Source organism: Papio anubis, chromosome 11 (assembly GCF_008728515.1).
Source record: "Papio anubis isolate 15944 chromosome 11, Panubis1.0, whole genome shotgun sequence".
NCBI classification, from domain to species: Eukaryota; Metazoa; Chordata; class Mammalia; order Primates; family Cercopithecidae; genus Papio; species Papio anubis.
This window is the reverse complement of record NC_044986.1, coordinates 50,194,203-50,212,561: the sequence shown is the minus strand read 5'-3', so window position 1 is coordinate 50,212,561 and position 18,359 is coordinate 50,194,203. Positions and strand designations below refer to the sequence as shown.

Below are 18,359 nucleotides of genomic sequence, written 5' to 3'. Positions count from 1 at the left end.
TATATAAAAATACTTTCTGATATTTTTGAAAAAATATATATTTATATAAAAAACATGCACAATTGTATAAAATGTATATACATACATACACACATACATATATATAATCTTTACACACTACACTCAGATGTGCACAGAGAAAAAAAAAAAGCTTCTTTGTTTTTTATATCTGATGTAATCTTCCTACTTAGACAATAATGTATAAATGTGTGTTTGGACAGGTGTGGAGTAGGTGTAATATGGGTCACACTTAAGTTACTTAGAACAGTATTTCAACATTATCTGTTTAAGACAATGTAAATACTCACTAGCTAAGCTGCCAAGCAAACCTCTCGTCCCTGACTTCATTCTAAAATTGTGGTCTAGATGTAACATGTATTTACCAGTCCTTTATGCTAGTAGAATTGCTTCTGTCTCTCTGGACACGGCTCTCAGACATAGCTATATATTCCATGCCATAATCTATTAGATGGGGCCTCCCATGGAACCTATGGAAATTTTCTGGAGGCTTACATATTCCTGAAAACTACTGCGATTATTTCACCCAAATTTCTCTTACTTTCCCAGTCATCATTTCCCCTACTCCAAAATGTTTCTGCAGCTCCTCTTCATTTAAGGAGTGGTCCAAAGTGGCAGTGGGGGATGAGGAGGAGTACCTCTGCCTCCTGCCTTCATGTCTCTTCTGTGTCTCCCTTTCTCTTCCCCATGATTCATAATAGAAGGAATTTCCCTTTTCTCTGTCTTTCTCGAAGAAATTCTAGATTTTATGTTCTTTCTTTTTTTCCTTCAGAGGGAAAGAAAGCCTCCTGGCTAATCTTTAATTTTAGGAAGGACCTCCACTCTACATCATGAATGAAACTCTACGATCTGAGTGAAGTTGGCTTGTCTCATAACTGTTGTAGCAACAAGATGACTTGCACTTAAGGATGAAAATGTTTTAAATTAATATTCTCTAAATACTATACCCATTATTGAATATATGTATTTGTCTTGTTTTATTGGCCTAAACAAAAAATGATTGAATTCTAAACTATAAATCCTCATTGTCCCATTGTTATTGAAAAGAATTTTAGATATAGTAGTGAAGATTTTTATTCAGACAGGAAAACCTTGTGTTCTATAAATAACATTTCTTGTACTTTCTTACAGATGGAAATTTTCAATATTCTTTCTAGCTCTTCTTTTTTCAGACATTTAAATAGAATAAGTTATAAGATAATTTATTACAGCATGTAATTGCACATTTGAAATTAAATTGCACATTTGAAATTAAACACTCATGTTTTTATTTAAGAAATAGATAAATGATAAGTGCTCCATAATTAAAGTGTTGCCTTATCTCTGATAGTTTTCTGCTTTCTTAATGAACAAATTGAAATATTCCTGATTGCTTTCTATACATAACATGAGTCTCTGCTCAGATAAATTCTAAGCATACATGTATCTTAAACCATGTATTGAATGTCATTGAATTTCAATCATCTAATGTAAATGTAATAGCACAAAACAAATGGCTATGCTATGAGATGCTCACAAAATATAAAGAAATCATTTTCTAGCCATGAAATGTTTAACAAATTTTGTGTCAGAAGGTGTAAAAATTAAATGATCAAAAAATAAATGAATTTTTTGTGATTAAATAAAAAAAACATACCTTCTCTTATCCTCTCTAGCATTAAAGCCAAATTGTTTATTAAATTCGTAATTGCCCTTAAAAGTGTTCATTAAGTTGATTAACAAGAAAATGTATTAAAACTTTTTCATTAAATTATTGAGCAAAACACATTTCTGGTTTTCTTACATAGCTAAACATATGCTAATCAGAAAACCCAGTTATCTGACTTCCAGCTATTTACTCAGGAAATTAAAATTGTGTTATTTATCCATTGCTCAAAACTGTGTAATACAAGGCCCATTTACAAGGTCAAATTAACAGGACTTGGTGACTAATAAATTGCATGTATGAGATAAAATAACTTAGAAAATTAGTTGATTATTTTGACATGTCATTTCCTGAGATAGGAAATACTAGAAGAGAATAAATAAGATACTCTTAATGTATGTTCTCATGAATTTGAAGCATTGCATTGTGTATTAATAGATGAATTTACACTGCTTTCTTTAACTGTGGCTTTATAACTCACTGTTTTTATACTATTAGAAAAAATGAGCTGGATATTGTGGCTCAGGCGTATAACCCCAGCCAGCACTTTGAGAGGCCAAGGTGGGATTGAGATGAGGAGTTTGAGACCACCTAGGCAACATACTGAGACTTTGTCTCTACAAAAATAAAATAAAGAAATAAAAATTAGCTGGGCATAGTGGCGTGCACCAGTAGTCCCACCTACTTAGGAGACTGAGGTGGGAGAATCACTTGAGCCTAGGAGTTCAAAGCTGCAGTGAGCTATGATCGCACACTGCACTCCAGCCCGGGCAACAGAGTGAGATTTGTCTCAAAACAACAACAACAACAACAACAAAAATAAAAAAAATATGCTATATTAGTATCCTTCTTTCAGAGTCGTACTAGTTTATACAAATAAATGTGTATTCAAATTACAACAGTAGGCTGGGTCCGATGGCTCACGCCTGTAATCTCAGCACTTTGGGAGGCCAAGGCGGACAGATTGTTTGAGGTCAGGAGTTCAAGATCAGACTGGCCATCATAGTGAAACTCCGTCTGTACTAAAAATACAAAAATTAGCCAGGCATGGTGGCACATGTCTGTAATCTCAGCTACTCAGGAGGCTGAGGCAGGGGAATTGTTTAAACCTGGGAGGCGGAGGTCGCAGTGAGCAGAGATCATGCCACTGCACTCCGGCCTGAGTGACAGAGTGAGACCTTGTCTCAAAAAAAAAAAAAAAAAAAATTACAACAAAGGTATCTACTTGCATTTGAGACATATATTTTGAAAATTCTTCTATGATATTAGACAAAATAAAATCTAAGACACATTTAAATTAAATAATGAACATGAAAGTGATCAATTATAGTTTTTAGTACTAACATGCAAGTATTTCCAGCTAGTGCTATAATAAGTTAATACAGATTTTAAGGAAATATTCAGTGAGCAAACTCCTTTGATAGAAAATAGGTAACTTTTTGTTTATTAGGTTTATTAGTTTGAAATCTTTTTAATTTAATTGGCATTATATATATTCATATTTAAAATTAATTGTTGCGAACATGTGTTACCTGACATATTGTCCTAATAATTAATTAAAGTGATCTGTTTTCATTTACTAATTTTTAAGCTTGAAAAGTCTTCCCTTAATAAGACATAAACATTCTCCATGGCATAGATCCATATCGAAGCATATTGTTGCCATCCTTCTGAACCAATCGAGAAAAAATAAATAATTATGATTTACAGCTAGCTAATTTATAAATATTTCCATAGGTTAAGAACAATAGTCAATAGAACAAATGGATAGCCCTGAAATCCTCATTTTTACATAAGTATTTCTGAAGCAAGTGGTATTTAGAAAAGTTTAAGAAATATATAAACTGGAAATTATTCTATTTATAGTTGTGACTATGTTTTCGTGAGACGTGGATTTTTTTTCATTTCATATAAAATTCAGTAAGAAATGAAGAAAATGCCTGCATAGTCCACAAATATCATCCCCTATTAGCACAAAATTATGGAATTGTTATTTGACTTCTTAGTTTACTTAGCAATCCAGTTGTATTCTTCATTATCCACTTAAGAGTCACAGTCTTAAACTGAGGATACAGAATAGTCTGAAAACATGAATAGAAATTTTAAAGAATAGGATGAGGAAAAACACTGGATTGATAAGTAAAGACAGTTAGGCTGGTACAAAAGGAGTCAGGAAATTTGAAGAAAAGCCAGCAAACTCCAGGGTCGCCATTCTTAGATTTTGGCTCCAGGCTGTAAATTTAAATGTCTTGTTAACCCTCAGGCAAACTGGGAACTACTGCCACTGTAAAAAACACATCTTCTTTACTGCTTTCAATTCTAAGGCAAATTTTAAAGAAACAACATTTGTTAAAATACTTTTTGTCATAAAAGCATGGTAGCATTTTGGGAGAACATTGGAAAACATATAAAAGTCACAAGACGAAAATGAAATGATCTGGATTCCATCTAGTCAAGTAGAACTTGAATTTCTTTAAACATACTTACATATGTCAACACACATGTGTATGTTTGTGTGAATGCATCTTTTAAATTAAATAATTTTAAGAAAATGTAACACAGATAATAATGCGCAAACTGTAATTCTACAGCTTAATGAATTTTTACATAGTGAACACACCTATATAACCACTATTCATAACAAAAAACAGAAATTAATCAGCATTCCAGAAGCTCAGTTTTGTGATCATTTCTGTTGCTATTCTATCTTCTTCTTCAAAGTGATCTGTATTCTAATTTTTATCACCATGTAGGGATTATGCCTGTTTTTGAAGTTTATATAAATAGAATCATATAGTATGTATTATTTTATGTCCTAGAAACTTAGGTTCATGAAATTAATCTATGTGATTACTTATAGCAGTAGTTTGTACATTCTCAGTACTTCATATGATTCCATTTCATATATAAAACACAATCTGTATAACCATCTACTATCGATGGACATTTGGATTGTTTCCAGATTTTGACTATATAATGCTTTTCTGACCATCTTTGTACGTGTCTTTAAATAAAAATTTTATTTAACTTTAAATACAAAAATGTGTGTGAATCACATATGAATAGAAGCATAAATTTTCAAAGGGTAAGCCAATACACAGATAAAGAAATAAGCCATCACTAACACCCAAGAATTCCCTGGTATGCATGGTAATTTTGTAATGACTACTGAATACTGCGCATGAAAAAAATTATACAGGCTTGGGATGAAGTTACATTACTAAAAAGAATATTTGCTTTTGCTTCTGTTAAAATAGGAGCAGATCACCTTAATCCAATCAGAGTTTCAATATTGGGTTTACATTTGTGTGAGGTCTGGTCTTTTTCCCAAGCACCATAACTCGCATGGTATAGAACTTCCATGACCCCAACAGAAAGCATTGGGTAGTTACCAAGATCTGCCCTGTAGCAGCTACAAAAAAAAAAAAAAAATTTCACTTGACCCCTTAGCCCCATGACTGCTGCAAAACCTCTTCAGCTTCACTCAAGTCACTTCTTAATGCCCAGCATTTTAGCCTCTCACTACAAAGCACTTACTAATTAATGGAAATTGCATTTGTTTTAAACAGAAGGTGGATAATTCTCTCATGACAGTATCACCTTGCTTTTTCCTCCTCCTTTTTATTTATAGTTACTAAATATTTAATACCATAGCATACCAGGTTTCTTACTTTCCAGGTTAATATTCTTTCTCTCTGTACCTTTGCTCTCAGCCTTCTGTGATCAGCCCCACACTGTGACAGAGTTAGGTAGAGGTTCTGTGCTGTACTCAGGCTTTGATTAGAGAGAGCAGTTTCCAGCTTGAGTCACGCATGATGATAGTCATTGATTGTGAAGAAGTCATTGACCTACATAATGTTGACTGCAGCAGGCCAGGGATTTAACTTTTAACTAGGTAGCACACACTATTGGTCGATTTACCTGCACATCATTTCCATAACGTGTATGCTTGTAAGATAATTATTTCATGCCTAGTACATGATACTCAAACTCTTGGTTTAAATGTACACCTAGAGAATTATGAAGGTAGCATTTTCTGATAGCATGAGCTTTCCAGAAAATGCCCATTTGATGTACCATGCTATTTTATAAAGTACTGTTTTTTTAAAAAAAACAGTAAAAAAAAATACAAGCAGCAAAAACTACAGAAATGGCACATTTCAGAGATAAAGCAGTGTATGTGTGTATAAACAAAAGCTTGCCACCCATAAAATGTGAACAAGATAAAGGTAAAACCGTTTTCTGAAAGTAAGCCTCCAGGAAATACTTGACATTTCCAAAAAGATGTTTGCCCTTTAATATCATCATTTGCTTTTCCCGTCTGTTTTTTTGAAGTCGAAAGCTTCTTTGCAAGCTTCTTTTAGTTTTTTAGTTTTATTTATTTATTTTTTATTTTTTGGAAAGCTAAGGATTAGAAAGAAAAATGAGATGCTTTTCAGATAGACAAATGCCAAGATGACTACTTAAATGAATTCTAAGTAAAAATAGCTCTTCTCACATTTAATGCTTGTTTTTCTTTAAGACCTCAACTGCCACAGTAAACGTGGTGGTGACAGATGTCAATGACAATGCTCCAGTGTTTGATCCTTATCTGCCAAGAAATTTATCTGTGGTGGAGGAAGAAGCCAATGCCTTTGTGGGTCAAGTAAAAGTAAGTGGAATATTTATGTAGATCTTATATGTATTTTTTTCAAAGAGCGTAAGTTTGTTTTTTCAAAGAGCGTAAGTTTATTACATTTAAATTCTGAAAAGAAACTCAGCTAATGTAATCTGTTAAATGACTGTGCTGGATATTCTTCAATACTTTAAAAAATGAATAATATCTTATATATTTTAATTAACTTTCAAGGATACAGATTTACATTTTATAATTATTGTGTAATTTAAACATTGATTAATATGATCGTATGCTAATTTAATACATATTTCTGAATCAAAACATTTTACAGAAGCATGTAATTAAGTATACTACTGGGTAAGGATGTGGACATTTAGACCTCAAAAAATACAAAAAATACATATATTTAGATTTGAACTCATTTCATTATGTAAATATTATCTTTAGAGTCTACCGTGTGTGTCTAATATTTTGCACAACCCCCTTTTCCAGCACTCAGAAGGTTTACTCTTCGTATGTTCTTCTAAGTGCTTCTGGGACCTACCTGGACATATTAGCCGGTTTCTGTGGTTCATTTGATGAATAATTCCTTTATTGTTAAAGTAGAGACAGTACTTCCTCATTTCAGCCATTCTTGGTCTTGAACGTAGTAATTGGTCTAGAAGTCACAGAGAAGGAAAATTTTGAGGAAGATGTGCACGATTTGAAGCATCAACCTCAGATGAGGGGTTTATGTGGTCTCCAGGGAAGGAAAGAATCTTGCTTTAGTGAGGTGTGAGCCACCCAGATGTTCCAAACTCAGAGTTCAGGGTCCTACTCCTTCCCTGTGAAGTTTCTGCCTTTTCCACAGAAGGTTTGCTGGTGCTTTGAAGTGAGCCTTCTCTACTGTTCTACTATTCTTGTAACCAGGCACAAGGTCTGATTTTTAGTTTAATCTCCTTTAAACTGCAAAAGGAGAGGGTTGCTTTAAATGATGTTATAGAGATCTTGTGACATCACATCCTGAGATTTTGACTGACCAGTGTAAACTTTTTTGAAAGTCATTTTTTTTTTCCCTTCAAATCACTGACAATACTTACAACTACCAACTCCACAGTCATTATCATTATCATTGTCACTATCTCAGTCAAATTCTGGAAATACTGCATAAGGCATACATAACCTTATATGTTTATGCCATCCCAATGCACATAGGGAATAATCTTGGTCATTGGGATGTTATAAAATGCCAACTGGTCTTGATGCCAACTGGCCAACAAGCGATTCAACTCCAGCATCCCATCTGAAGGCTCTGTTCCCACACCATAGTACCTCTGGTGTCCAATGTCTTACTGTGGATTCTCCAACAAAAAATCTGGACACAAAATATTCATGTACAAATATTTTTTGAGAAGTTCAGATAACAGTGATAAGGAAGTGAGAAAGTGAGGCAAAGAAGAGAAGGCAACCAGTAACAAGTTTGCTATTAAACCAGCTATCACGAGGAGAACTGAAATTTCATTCCAAGGGCAAACTCTACAAAAAGATGCAAACTCATGCATCAAAGTTATCTCTCCTGATAATTGTAATTGTCCAGTTCCTGAGAAGTTATAGAACTAGAAAACATATACACTAAATCCTAAGAGTAGTTAGCTACAGTGTTGGGCAATGGGCTGCCAAGTTTTTGGATTTTCTTGCCTCCAGCAGAAGCAAGTAGTCAAATTCCCTCTGCAAAACCTGATAGAAGGGCATTGAGTCAGGCTGTAGATACTGATGGCAGCAGTGGCCCATCTGGAGCAGCCACTGGGAAGACACTAGCTACAGCAGAGGAGGTATGACCAGGGCTACATGCTCTAGGGAGCCGGTGGGAGCAAGGAACAGGCAGGAACCTAACCCCCTTCCAAGTTGGAAGGGTGGGAGCCCTGCCATCCTGGGCGTAGCTCCAGCTGCCCAGCTGTGGCTGCAGACCTAGGCATCTCTGTGCTCTCAGGGACCCAGGAAGCTCCCCTACCCCCACAGAGTCGGAAGTGCCTGTTCCCCCTGCCTGTTCTCTTCCAGCTCCTGGCAACCCTTCCAATTTTGAAGCAAAGTTGAGGCCGAGTCCACGTGCTGTCATAACCAGGCTGGGTGTGTGCAAGCTGGGGTTGGTGCTGACATGCCAGACCCCAGCCACCTCAGCCTCCTGTGGACTTTGGGCACCAACGAGCATGGAAGGGAGGCCAAGAGGGGACAGAGGGCTGCTCACTGTGGGCTTGCAGGCACTCCTCACAAACAGCCTGGGCACCATGAACAACATGATTGATGGCAGCAGGACACAGACAGGCTCCTGGGTGGAAAGCAGGGGGTCCCTGGTGAAGCCCCACCTTCAAGCCAGGGATGGCCTGAAGCCTGGGGACCAGGCTATTAGTTCCGGTGGAGTCCATGGCCTGGAGTGAAAACGTACGGTGCTTTTTCCGGGCCTGTCCATGGCCACCCGTAAACCAATCAGCATGTACTTCCTCCTTTCTGACCCCATAAAAACCCTGGAGCTATCCAGACACATAGACATCAAGACTACCGACTGCAGAAGGGAGCTCCCCTCTTCGTGTCTCCTGGGACCACCTTCTGCAGAAAGGAACTACCCGTTCCAGGTCTTCTCTCTGCTGAGAGCTGGACACTCATGGGGACAACCTGCCTATGAATAGGAGCTACACACTTCGGTCTCCCGAGAGCCGTCTATCGTTCAGTAAAGCTCCTCTACACGTTGTTAGCTCTCCAGCTGTCCGCGTACCTCATTCTTCCTGGATGTGGGCCAAAAACTCCGGACCCACCAAATGGCAGGAATGAAAGAGCTGTAACACAAACAGGGCTGACACACGACAGCCAACCCCCTCACCATGTTGCGGGCAGCAAAAAGGAGAGAAGAGTGGCGGCTCTTCGGGGAGCCCCTCATCCATACGCGGGTGCTCACAGCAGAAGCCGCTTGCCGTGTATCTGATTCAATCAAAGGCTTGCCCAGAGAGGGCGCCTGGAGCTACCAGTCCCGCCACAGCAGTCAACGTGCCTGGCTATGCACAGTGACAAGACCCAGCACTTGCTCACTCATGCACCCCTCGCTGCTCTGAGCCTGGCTTGCCCTGGGAAAGTGTGGGATTTAAGCCAGTAGCCTGAGCCAAGCACAGCCTACAAGGTCAAGTGGGTGATACAAACACAGCTAGTCTGAGCAAAACTCGGGCAAAGGCGCCACCAGCCACAGAGGCTTCTGGCTGGAAAAGCAACACCCTTAGGATCCAGAGACAGTAACAGGAGATGGAAGTTGGTCAAAGCATACCAAATGCTCTGAGGGACATGCATAGGGCACTGACAATTTTTGCTACACCAAGAAAGCAAGGTAATAAAGTCTATAACAGGGGCATGTGCAAAAAATATCAGCAAAGGAGAAATGCTGAAGTTGACTCATGAAGGAAGAATACAGGTAAGAGGGAAGTTGAGAGGAGTTGGAATCTGTTAGGGAAAGTTAGTTGTATAAGTGAAGGCAGAGAGAAATGAGAGTATGACATAGTATAGTTACAATAAATAAGACATACCATGTCATAAACACTTTTCTGTACCATGTTGTAGAAGGTGACGGGGGCACCACTAAAGGGTCTGAGGTATGGCAACATCAGATTTGTATTTTATAAAAATTACTCCTGATAGGCCAGGCACGATAGCTCACGCCTGTAATCCCAGCACTCTGGGAGGCCGAGGAGGGCAGATCATGAGGTCAGGAGATTGAGACCATCCTGGATAACACGGTGAAACCCCGTCTGTACTAAAAATACAAAAAAATTAGCCAGGCCTGGTGGTGGGCGCCTGTAGTCCCAGCTACTCGGGAGGCTGAGGCAGGAGAATGGCGTGAAGGCGGGAGGCGGAGCTTGCTGTGAGACAAGATGGCACCACTGCACTCCAGCCTGGGCGACAGAGCCAGACTCTGTCTAAAAATAAATAAATAAATAAATAAATAAATAAATAAATAAATAATAAATAAAATAATAAAATAAATAAATATTACTCCTGATATATTGAAATGGGAGATTCTAAATCCAGAAGACAGAACTAGAAGGCAATTTTAATAACCCAGGCATAATGAGGCTTGAACTAATGTAATAGTCTTAATTAATGCTAATTATATGTTACAGTTGTCAGTTTAAAATGCCACATTGCTGAAAACTGAAAACCTTCGTTTAGCCATATATATATTAACTATTCGGTTAAAAACAAGTATTGAAATTATTTACAAAAATGATCTTTCCCATTTTCTTAATTTATTCAGCTTGGAGAGATAAAGCCCATATGGAATATATAAGTAAAAACACACAAGTAGACATCAATGTGATGATTAACTTTTAGTTAAATTTCTTTTCCTTTCTTTCTTTTTTTTTTTTTTTTTTTGCACTTTTCCTAGTGATTCTTTGTTCTTGAAGGAATTATTGTGTTAACCTTTTTGTTGTCTCCTGATTCTTAAATTTGATAAGAAATGGCCTCTATAATTTATTTCAGTTTTTAAAATTGAAATATGGACCTTAGCCTGGTCTTTAGGCAATAACTTGTTTTCATAAAAACTAAAATGATACTGAAAGTAAAAAGGAAGAGGAAAACATCCAAGACAGGCTGCATCCAACTGATTCTGCACAGTGTAATGTTTATGGGATGGAATTTTGATGCTCATAATGGTCCTCTGTTGCTACCTAATGATAATTATATATTAATTTCACTAAATGACTCATGCTCTGCTTGTAAAATTTAATTTTAATTGTCATCAAAAACTATTAAGACTCACTTAAAATCAAGATACATATTGTTAATTACTATACTGAATTTGAGTTATCAAATTTGTGTTTATATTCTATTGATATTTTAATATGAATAATCCAACATTTGAATTAAAATGCTGAAGGGAGTTTTCATTTACTTTTTTTGTTTGTTTCTTGAGACAGAATCTCACTCTTGTCACCCAGGCTGAAGTGCAGTGGAGCGACCTTGGTTCACTGCAACCTCTGCTGCCCAGGTTCAAACTTCTCCTGCCTCGGCCCCCAGAGTAGCTGGGTTTACAGGCACCCTCCACCATGCCTAGCAAATTTGCGTACTTTTAGTAGAGATGGGGTTATGCCATGTTAGCCAGGCTGATCTTGAACTTCTGACCTCAGGTGATCTACCCACCTTGGCCTCCCAAAGTGCTGGGATTACAGATGTGAGCCACCACACCTGGCCTCATTTACTTTTTAAAGGTAGTGTTGTAGTAACAAATAATAACTAAGGAATACTTTTAAAGCAAATTTATGGATTACACATAGCAAAATGTTTTATCTAGTGTATTAAAAAATAACCTACCCATCAACAGTTTTTAATATATATCTTTCTATTCACAAGGTATCATAATATACCTTGTGCATTTAGAATTGAAAACTGTAAAAATATGTATGAAAAGATGTACTCAAAATAAAACCTAGTAAATACAGTAAGTATGTACTCTATGTCAAGTGTCAAATGGGTGATATAAATTCTTTGCCGCAAGGAAAAAGAGACATTATAATAGACTGAGATGGCCAGGTCAGGGTTCATGAGAAAAGCAAATTATTCCTGGTTCTTTTCAACATATTATATAATTGTATATATAACTGACAACTGTAATATATAATCATCATTTAAAAAAGAAAATAAAAATATGAGCCAAAAAAATGTAATACAAAATATAATCCAGCTGAAGAAGCAATTTGAGGACTCTAAGTCAATATTCTGACAATAATGGAAGTGCTGTTTACAGGAGTTCTGGAAAAATGGTTAAAAATATGTTGAGTTCAGATGGGGCCTAATGAAATAGTGAATGATATGAAGACTTAGTCAGTATAATATTTTGTTTAGTATTCTCCAAAGTATTTCACAGGAGACAGAATCTAGAGGATCTGTATGCCTATCTTGACTGTGGACCACAAGCATGCAAATAATTGATCTTTAGAATGGATCTTAGATATGAGAGGCGTCTTACTAGAAGCCTCATACTCAACTGCAGAACTCTCAGATGATCCCAAGTCTTTGGGGGAGCAGATGCCAGTAGAAGTCCCAAAATGCAGTCACATTCTGATCAAATCTGCTGGTCTGGTCTTGGACCCCTCAAGTCTCAAAGGAACAGGCATTTTCCACTTGGGAATATACAACAGCAGAGCATGATATAACTTCTGTGAAGGTCCATTCAGACTTTAGATAGACTGACTCTAAGCCAGTCTCCTAAATCTGTGTCCAGCTTTCCAGTCACTTACCTTTAAAAGCCTGTTTTATACTGGAGCATGACTTCTAGACTCACCACACAGGGACCCCAGACTTCTCATCTTACCTAGCAACCCTCACCTCTTATGTTTCTTACATATTTTAATGAGAAGACAACTCCCTGGTCACTTGGTTCATCCTGTCACTAGATCACATGACTCCATGAATCCAGACCCAGCATCCCAACAAGATAGAGAACTTAATGAAGAGCTTAAAATATAGACCATGGAATAAAACTACCTGACTTCAAATTTGACTTGCCAAAATAACTAATGCAATCTTGGATAACTAATGTAGTTTTCTGGGACTGGACTTCACTATTTGCAAAATGGAGATGATAATAGAATTCATCTCAAGTAGTGATTTGAAGGATTAATACATACATGTAATATATGTACAGGTTTAAAATAAGGAATGGAGCTAATATGCACTTCATTTACATTATTATAATTATGTTAAATACTAAATAATGTGTAAAGTATGGCTAACTATGATATTATAGAAAGTAATATTTTTTACAATACTATGAACTAAATGCAGACAATTGTTTATGATTTTTCAAAATGTGGTAGTTGCACTCTTGCATTTTCCTAATATTACCATATATAGAGAACATTTTAATGGAAGTACTGTTCTGAAGAAAGTATAAAATCTTAAATTGATAAATGATTCTCTTCTACTGCATCACTACAAACAATCATAGTCAGTCAGATCGTAAACAGCATTTATCCTTTTTAAGTGTATTAGCTGAAGCTTGATCTTTGATAATAACAAATGTACAAATCAACATTTAGTACATGAACATGTATATGTGTATAGTCACATTTGTAGGATGTTTTAGAAATTTAAAGTAAATGAAACATATTTGTTATTATCAAAATAGAGCTCATGGTTGCAATCCTGATTTATGTATTTTTCTTTATTCATCTTAAAAGAAGTCCATCTAGTGGGATATGTAGAGCTTACATTGAAAAAAGCATATTGGATAGACTGACAGCTATAATAAAAAATCAATAATAATGACTATCAATTTTTGAATTCTTACAATGTGTCATGAACTATTCTAAATGGTTTCCATTGTATATATTTGAATTACTTTCAAATGTTTGGTCTTAACCACTATACTATACAGGATTCTCCAATAACCATGCTTCCTGTGACTTGCCCATACATATGTGAACTGAAAAAGTACAAACATGCATTAGCTGGCTATCAAAGTGTTGTTCCTGGAAAAGCAGCATCAGCATCAGCATCATCACCAATGGGAACACCTTCAAAATGCCAGCTGCCATACTCTATACCACAGAGATTGAATCAGAAACGCTGGTGTTGGGGCCAGAAATCTGTGTTTTAACGAGCTCTGCCATTGATTCTGGTTTATACTAACCCGTGGCATGCACAAACGCATGTGTATATTTAAAAAAGAGAGAAAAAGGAAAAGGGAGATAAAGAAATATTATATGTTAGAGGAAAAATATAAAATTCTTGTATGTATTGTGTATTTACTTATTGTTATATAAGATAAATAGGGTAAAGCTGGGTCTGTTGTTGGGATTATGCATAATTATTATTGTTATTGTTATTGTGCATACTCCCAACAATAGACCCAATTTAGCCTAAACTCGTTACTTTACATAACAATAATAAATAAGTCAATTTCTTGTCAAATGTTCAGGTTTAAAAGTGGTATAATCAAAATCATTTTCATTTGTAGCAAAATGAATGGAAATGGAGGTTATTATGTTAAGTAAAATAAGTCATGAATAGAAAGACAAATATCACGTCCTCATTTATAAGCTGGAGCTGAAAAAGGTGTTCTCATGGAAATAGAGAGTAGACTGATAGACACCAGGAGCTGAGAAGAGTGGTGGTGGTGGAGGATGGGGCTGATGAAGAAAGTTGTTACAAACATACTGTTAGAAGAAATAAGTTCTGGCCAGGTGCGGTGGCTCATGCCTGTGATCCCAGCATTTTGGGAGGCCAAGGCGGGTGGATCATCTGAGATCGGGAGTTCGAGACCAGCCTGACCAACATGGAGAAATCCCGTCTCTACCAAAAATGTAAAATTAGCCAGACGTGGTGGCACATCCTTGTAATCCCAGCTTCCCAGGAAGACTGAGGCAGGAGAATATCTTGAACCCAGGAAGTGGAGGTTGCAGTGAGTCAAGATTGCACCACTGCACTCCAGCCTGGGCAACAAGAGCAAAACTTGGTCTAAAAAATAAATAAATAAATATGTTCTAATGTTTGATAGCAGAGTAGGATGACTGATATGGTTTGGTTGTATCCCCACCCAAATCTCAAACTGTAGCTCCCATAATTCCCATATGTCGTTGAAAGGACCGGGTGGGAGGTGATTGAATCATCAGGGCAGGTCTTTCCCATGATGTTCTTGTGATAGTGAGTAAGTCTCACAAGATACGATGGTTTTATAAATGGAAGTTCCCCTGCACACGCTGTCTTGACTACCACCATGTAAGCCAAGACTTTGCTCCTCATTTGCCTTCTGCCATGAAAGCAGGCCTCCTGGGGAATGTGAAACTGTGAGTTTTTTAAACCTCTTTCCTTGATAAACTACCCAGTCTCGGGTATGTGTTTATTACCAGCATGAAAACAGTCTAATACAGTGAATTGGTACCAGTAGAGTGTGGTGCTGCTGGAAAGAGACCCAAAAATCTGGAAGCAACTTTGGAACTGGGTAACAGGCTGGGGTTGGAACAGTTTGGAGGACTCAGAAGAAAATAGAAAAATGTGGGAACGTTTGGTACTTCCTAAAGACTTAGAGGGCTCAGAAGACAGGAAGATGAGGAAATATTTGGAACTTCACAGAAAATTATTAAATGGCTTTGACCAAAATGCTGATGGTGATATGGACAATAAAGTCTAGGCTGAGGTGGTCTTAGATGGAGATGAGAAACTTGTTGGGAACTGGAGTTAAGGTCACTCTTGCTATGCAAAGAGACTGGTGGCATTTTGCCCCTCCCCCGGAAATCTGTGTAACTTTGAACTTGAAAGAGATGATTCAGGATGTCTAGCAGAAGAAACTTCTAAGTGGCAAAGTGTTCAAGAGAAAGCAGAACATAAAAGTTTGACAAATTTGCAGCCTGATGATGCAGTAGTAAAGAAAAACTCATTTTCTGAGGAGAAATTCAAACTAGCCATGGAAATGTGCATAAGTAATGAGGAGCCAAATGCTAATCACCAAGACAATGGGGAAAATGTCTCCAGAGCATCTCAGAGACATCCATGGCAGCCCCTCCAATCACAGGCCCAGAGGCCAAGGAGGAAAAAATGGCTTCCTGGGCTGGGTCCAGGCCCCCTCTGCTGTGTGTATCCTCAGGACTTAGTGCCCTGTATTCCAGCCACTCTAGCCATGGCTAAAAGGGGCCAAAGTATAGCTCAGGCCATGGCTTCAGAGGTTACAAGCCCCAAGTCTTGGCAGCTTCCACGTGGTGTTGATCCTGTGGGTGCAGAGAAGTCAATAACTGAGGTTTGGGAACCTCTGCCTAGATTTCAGAGGATGTATGGAAATGCCTGGATGTCCAGGCAGAGTTATGCTGCAGGGGCAGAGCCCTCATGGAGAACCTCTGCCAGGGTAGTTCAGAAAGGAAATGTAGGATGGGAGCCCCCACACAGAGTCCACACTGGGGCACTGCCTAGTGGAGCTGTGAGAGGGATCACTGTCCTCCAGCCCCCAGAATAGTAATCCACTGACAGCTTGCACTTTGGGCCTGGAAAGTCGCATATACTGAACACCAGTCCATGAGCCCGTGAAAACAACCAGGAGTGGTAGCTTTACCCTGCAGAGCCATAGGGATGGAGCTGCTCAAGGCTGTGGAAGTCCATCTCTAGCATCAGCATGACCCGGATGTGACACATGGAGTCAAAGGAGATCATTTTAGAGCTTCGTGATTTGACTTCCCCATTGGATTTTGGACTTGCCTGGGGCCTGGAGCCCTTTGGTTTTGGCCAATTTCTCCCATTTGGAATGGGTATATTTACCCAATGCCTGTATCCCCATTGTATCTATGAAGTAACTAACTCGCTTTTGATTTTGCAGACTCATAGGCAGAAGGAACTAGCTGTGTCTGAGATAAGACTTTGGACTTGGACTGTTGAGTTAATGCTGAAATGAATTAAGATTTTGGGGACTTTCAGAGAGCATGATTGGTTTTGAAATGTGAAGACATGGGATTTGGGAGGGGCTGGGGATGGGATGATATGGTTTGGCTGTGCCCTCATGGAAAATTTCACTTGAATTATAATTCCCATGTGTCAAAGGATGGGCCAGGTGAAGATAATTGAATCATGGGGGCAGTTTTCCCCACACTGTTCTCATGGTAGTGAATAAGTCTCTTAAGATCTGATGGCTTTAAAAATGGGAGTTCCCCTGCACAAGCTCTCTCCTGCTGGCCATCATGTAAGGTGTGACTTTGCTCCTCATTCACATTCTGCCATGATTGTGAGGCTTCCCCAGCCATGTGGAACTGTGAGTCAATTAAACCTCTTTCTTTCCAGTCTCAGGTATGCCTTTTTTAGCAACATTAGAACAGACTGATACAGTGACTGTAGTTAGCAGCAATGTATTGTATATTTTCAAGTGGCTTGAAGAGAGAACTTGGAATGTCCTTACACAGAAATGGTAAATATGCTAAGTGATGGACTCCCCAAATTCCCTGATTTAATTTTTACACATTCCAGCAAAATATCACATGTACCCCATAAATATGTACATATATTATATATCAGTTAAAAATGGCATAATCTCAACAATAGACTTGGATATGCCTCTCAGAATTGTATTTATTCCTGAAAGCAAATTGAAGGATTTCCTGGGAATAATTTATGCTAATGTGTAACAGCCAGACAGATTAATCTGGTCTCATTGTAAACCTGATGTCATCAGAAGTAGGAGATCATGATGCATAGTTCAGTGTGGTTTCTGTCATTTTCATTTGTTTTCTCAACTAATATTTTGTGAAATTCAATCATCAGTCTGGGTTAGAAATCGAGAAGATAAAGATCTATTTCAGTAAATTCTGTCTAAGATACATGATCATGAGGAAAACTTCTTTGTACTTATTTAACATAATTCAGCATGAGAGAAAAAGAGGTGGTCTTTTACTTAAGCACACTTGTCACACTATATGCTTTAGTGCATTTCTGTATGTGAGACATGGGTGGATGGAGGTTGAGGGGAGAAAAGTGGAGGTAGGAAGGCTTTAGGTAGGAAGGCTTTCAGCTAATATCAGAGGTGTCTAGCCTTCGTGGGAGTATCCCATTGAGGAGTTTGCTAAGGCTAGAATTCTCAAGTTTAAGGTCTAAATTATTTATCTCCGTTTTTCGTAACAACCCTGGGCATAAATGCTTGCACAAATCCATTACAGAAGGCACACTTGACAACTCTACTGCCTGTTAAGATTAAACAATGTTCTCAGCATTGTATAATATAGAGTAAGCTGATTCCCAGTAAACTTCCATGTAATACCTTGTAGAAATTTTTCTACTGAACTGACTTCTTTGAGGTCTAGGTAACAAAAATAAAACCATAAGTCTACAACCTGTTTTTCCAGTTCTAAATAAGAGGCTGAATTTATTTAACATAAAACACAAAGGTATTCCCAATATGAGACCTGCATGCTAAATCTTAGCTAACATATTGTAGAAATGTTTCTGTCTTAAGCACTTAAAGAAGTTTTAAAATCATTAGTAAACTACAATGTTTAGAAGGGTAGTGATACACTATTTTAAAAAATGATGTTTTCTTCAACTATACAATTTAATATTAAACAAAATAAATCTGAACTTCAGTGG

General features: G+C 37.6%; 1 protein-coding gene across 7 annotated transcripts in view; it reads left to right on the top strand.

Moving 5' to 3' along the window:
• The window catches only part of PCDH15 (protocadherin related 15), a 914,927-nt gene that overhangs the window by 650,806 nt on the left and 245,762 nt on the right, over positions 1–18,359 (top strand). For all 7 annotated transcript variants that reach the window (XM_031652624.1, XM_031652623.1, XM_031652622.1 and 4 more), the window contains one exon: positions 6,186–6,314. In XM_031652624.1, coding sequence (XP_031508484.1) covers positions 6,186–6,314 — 129 coding nt within the window. The remainder of the gene's footprint in view (positions 1–6,185; positions 6,315–18,359) is intronic.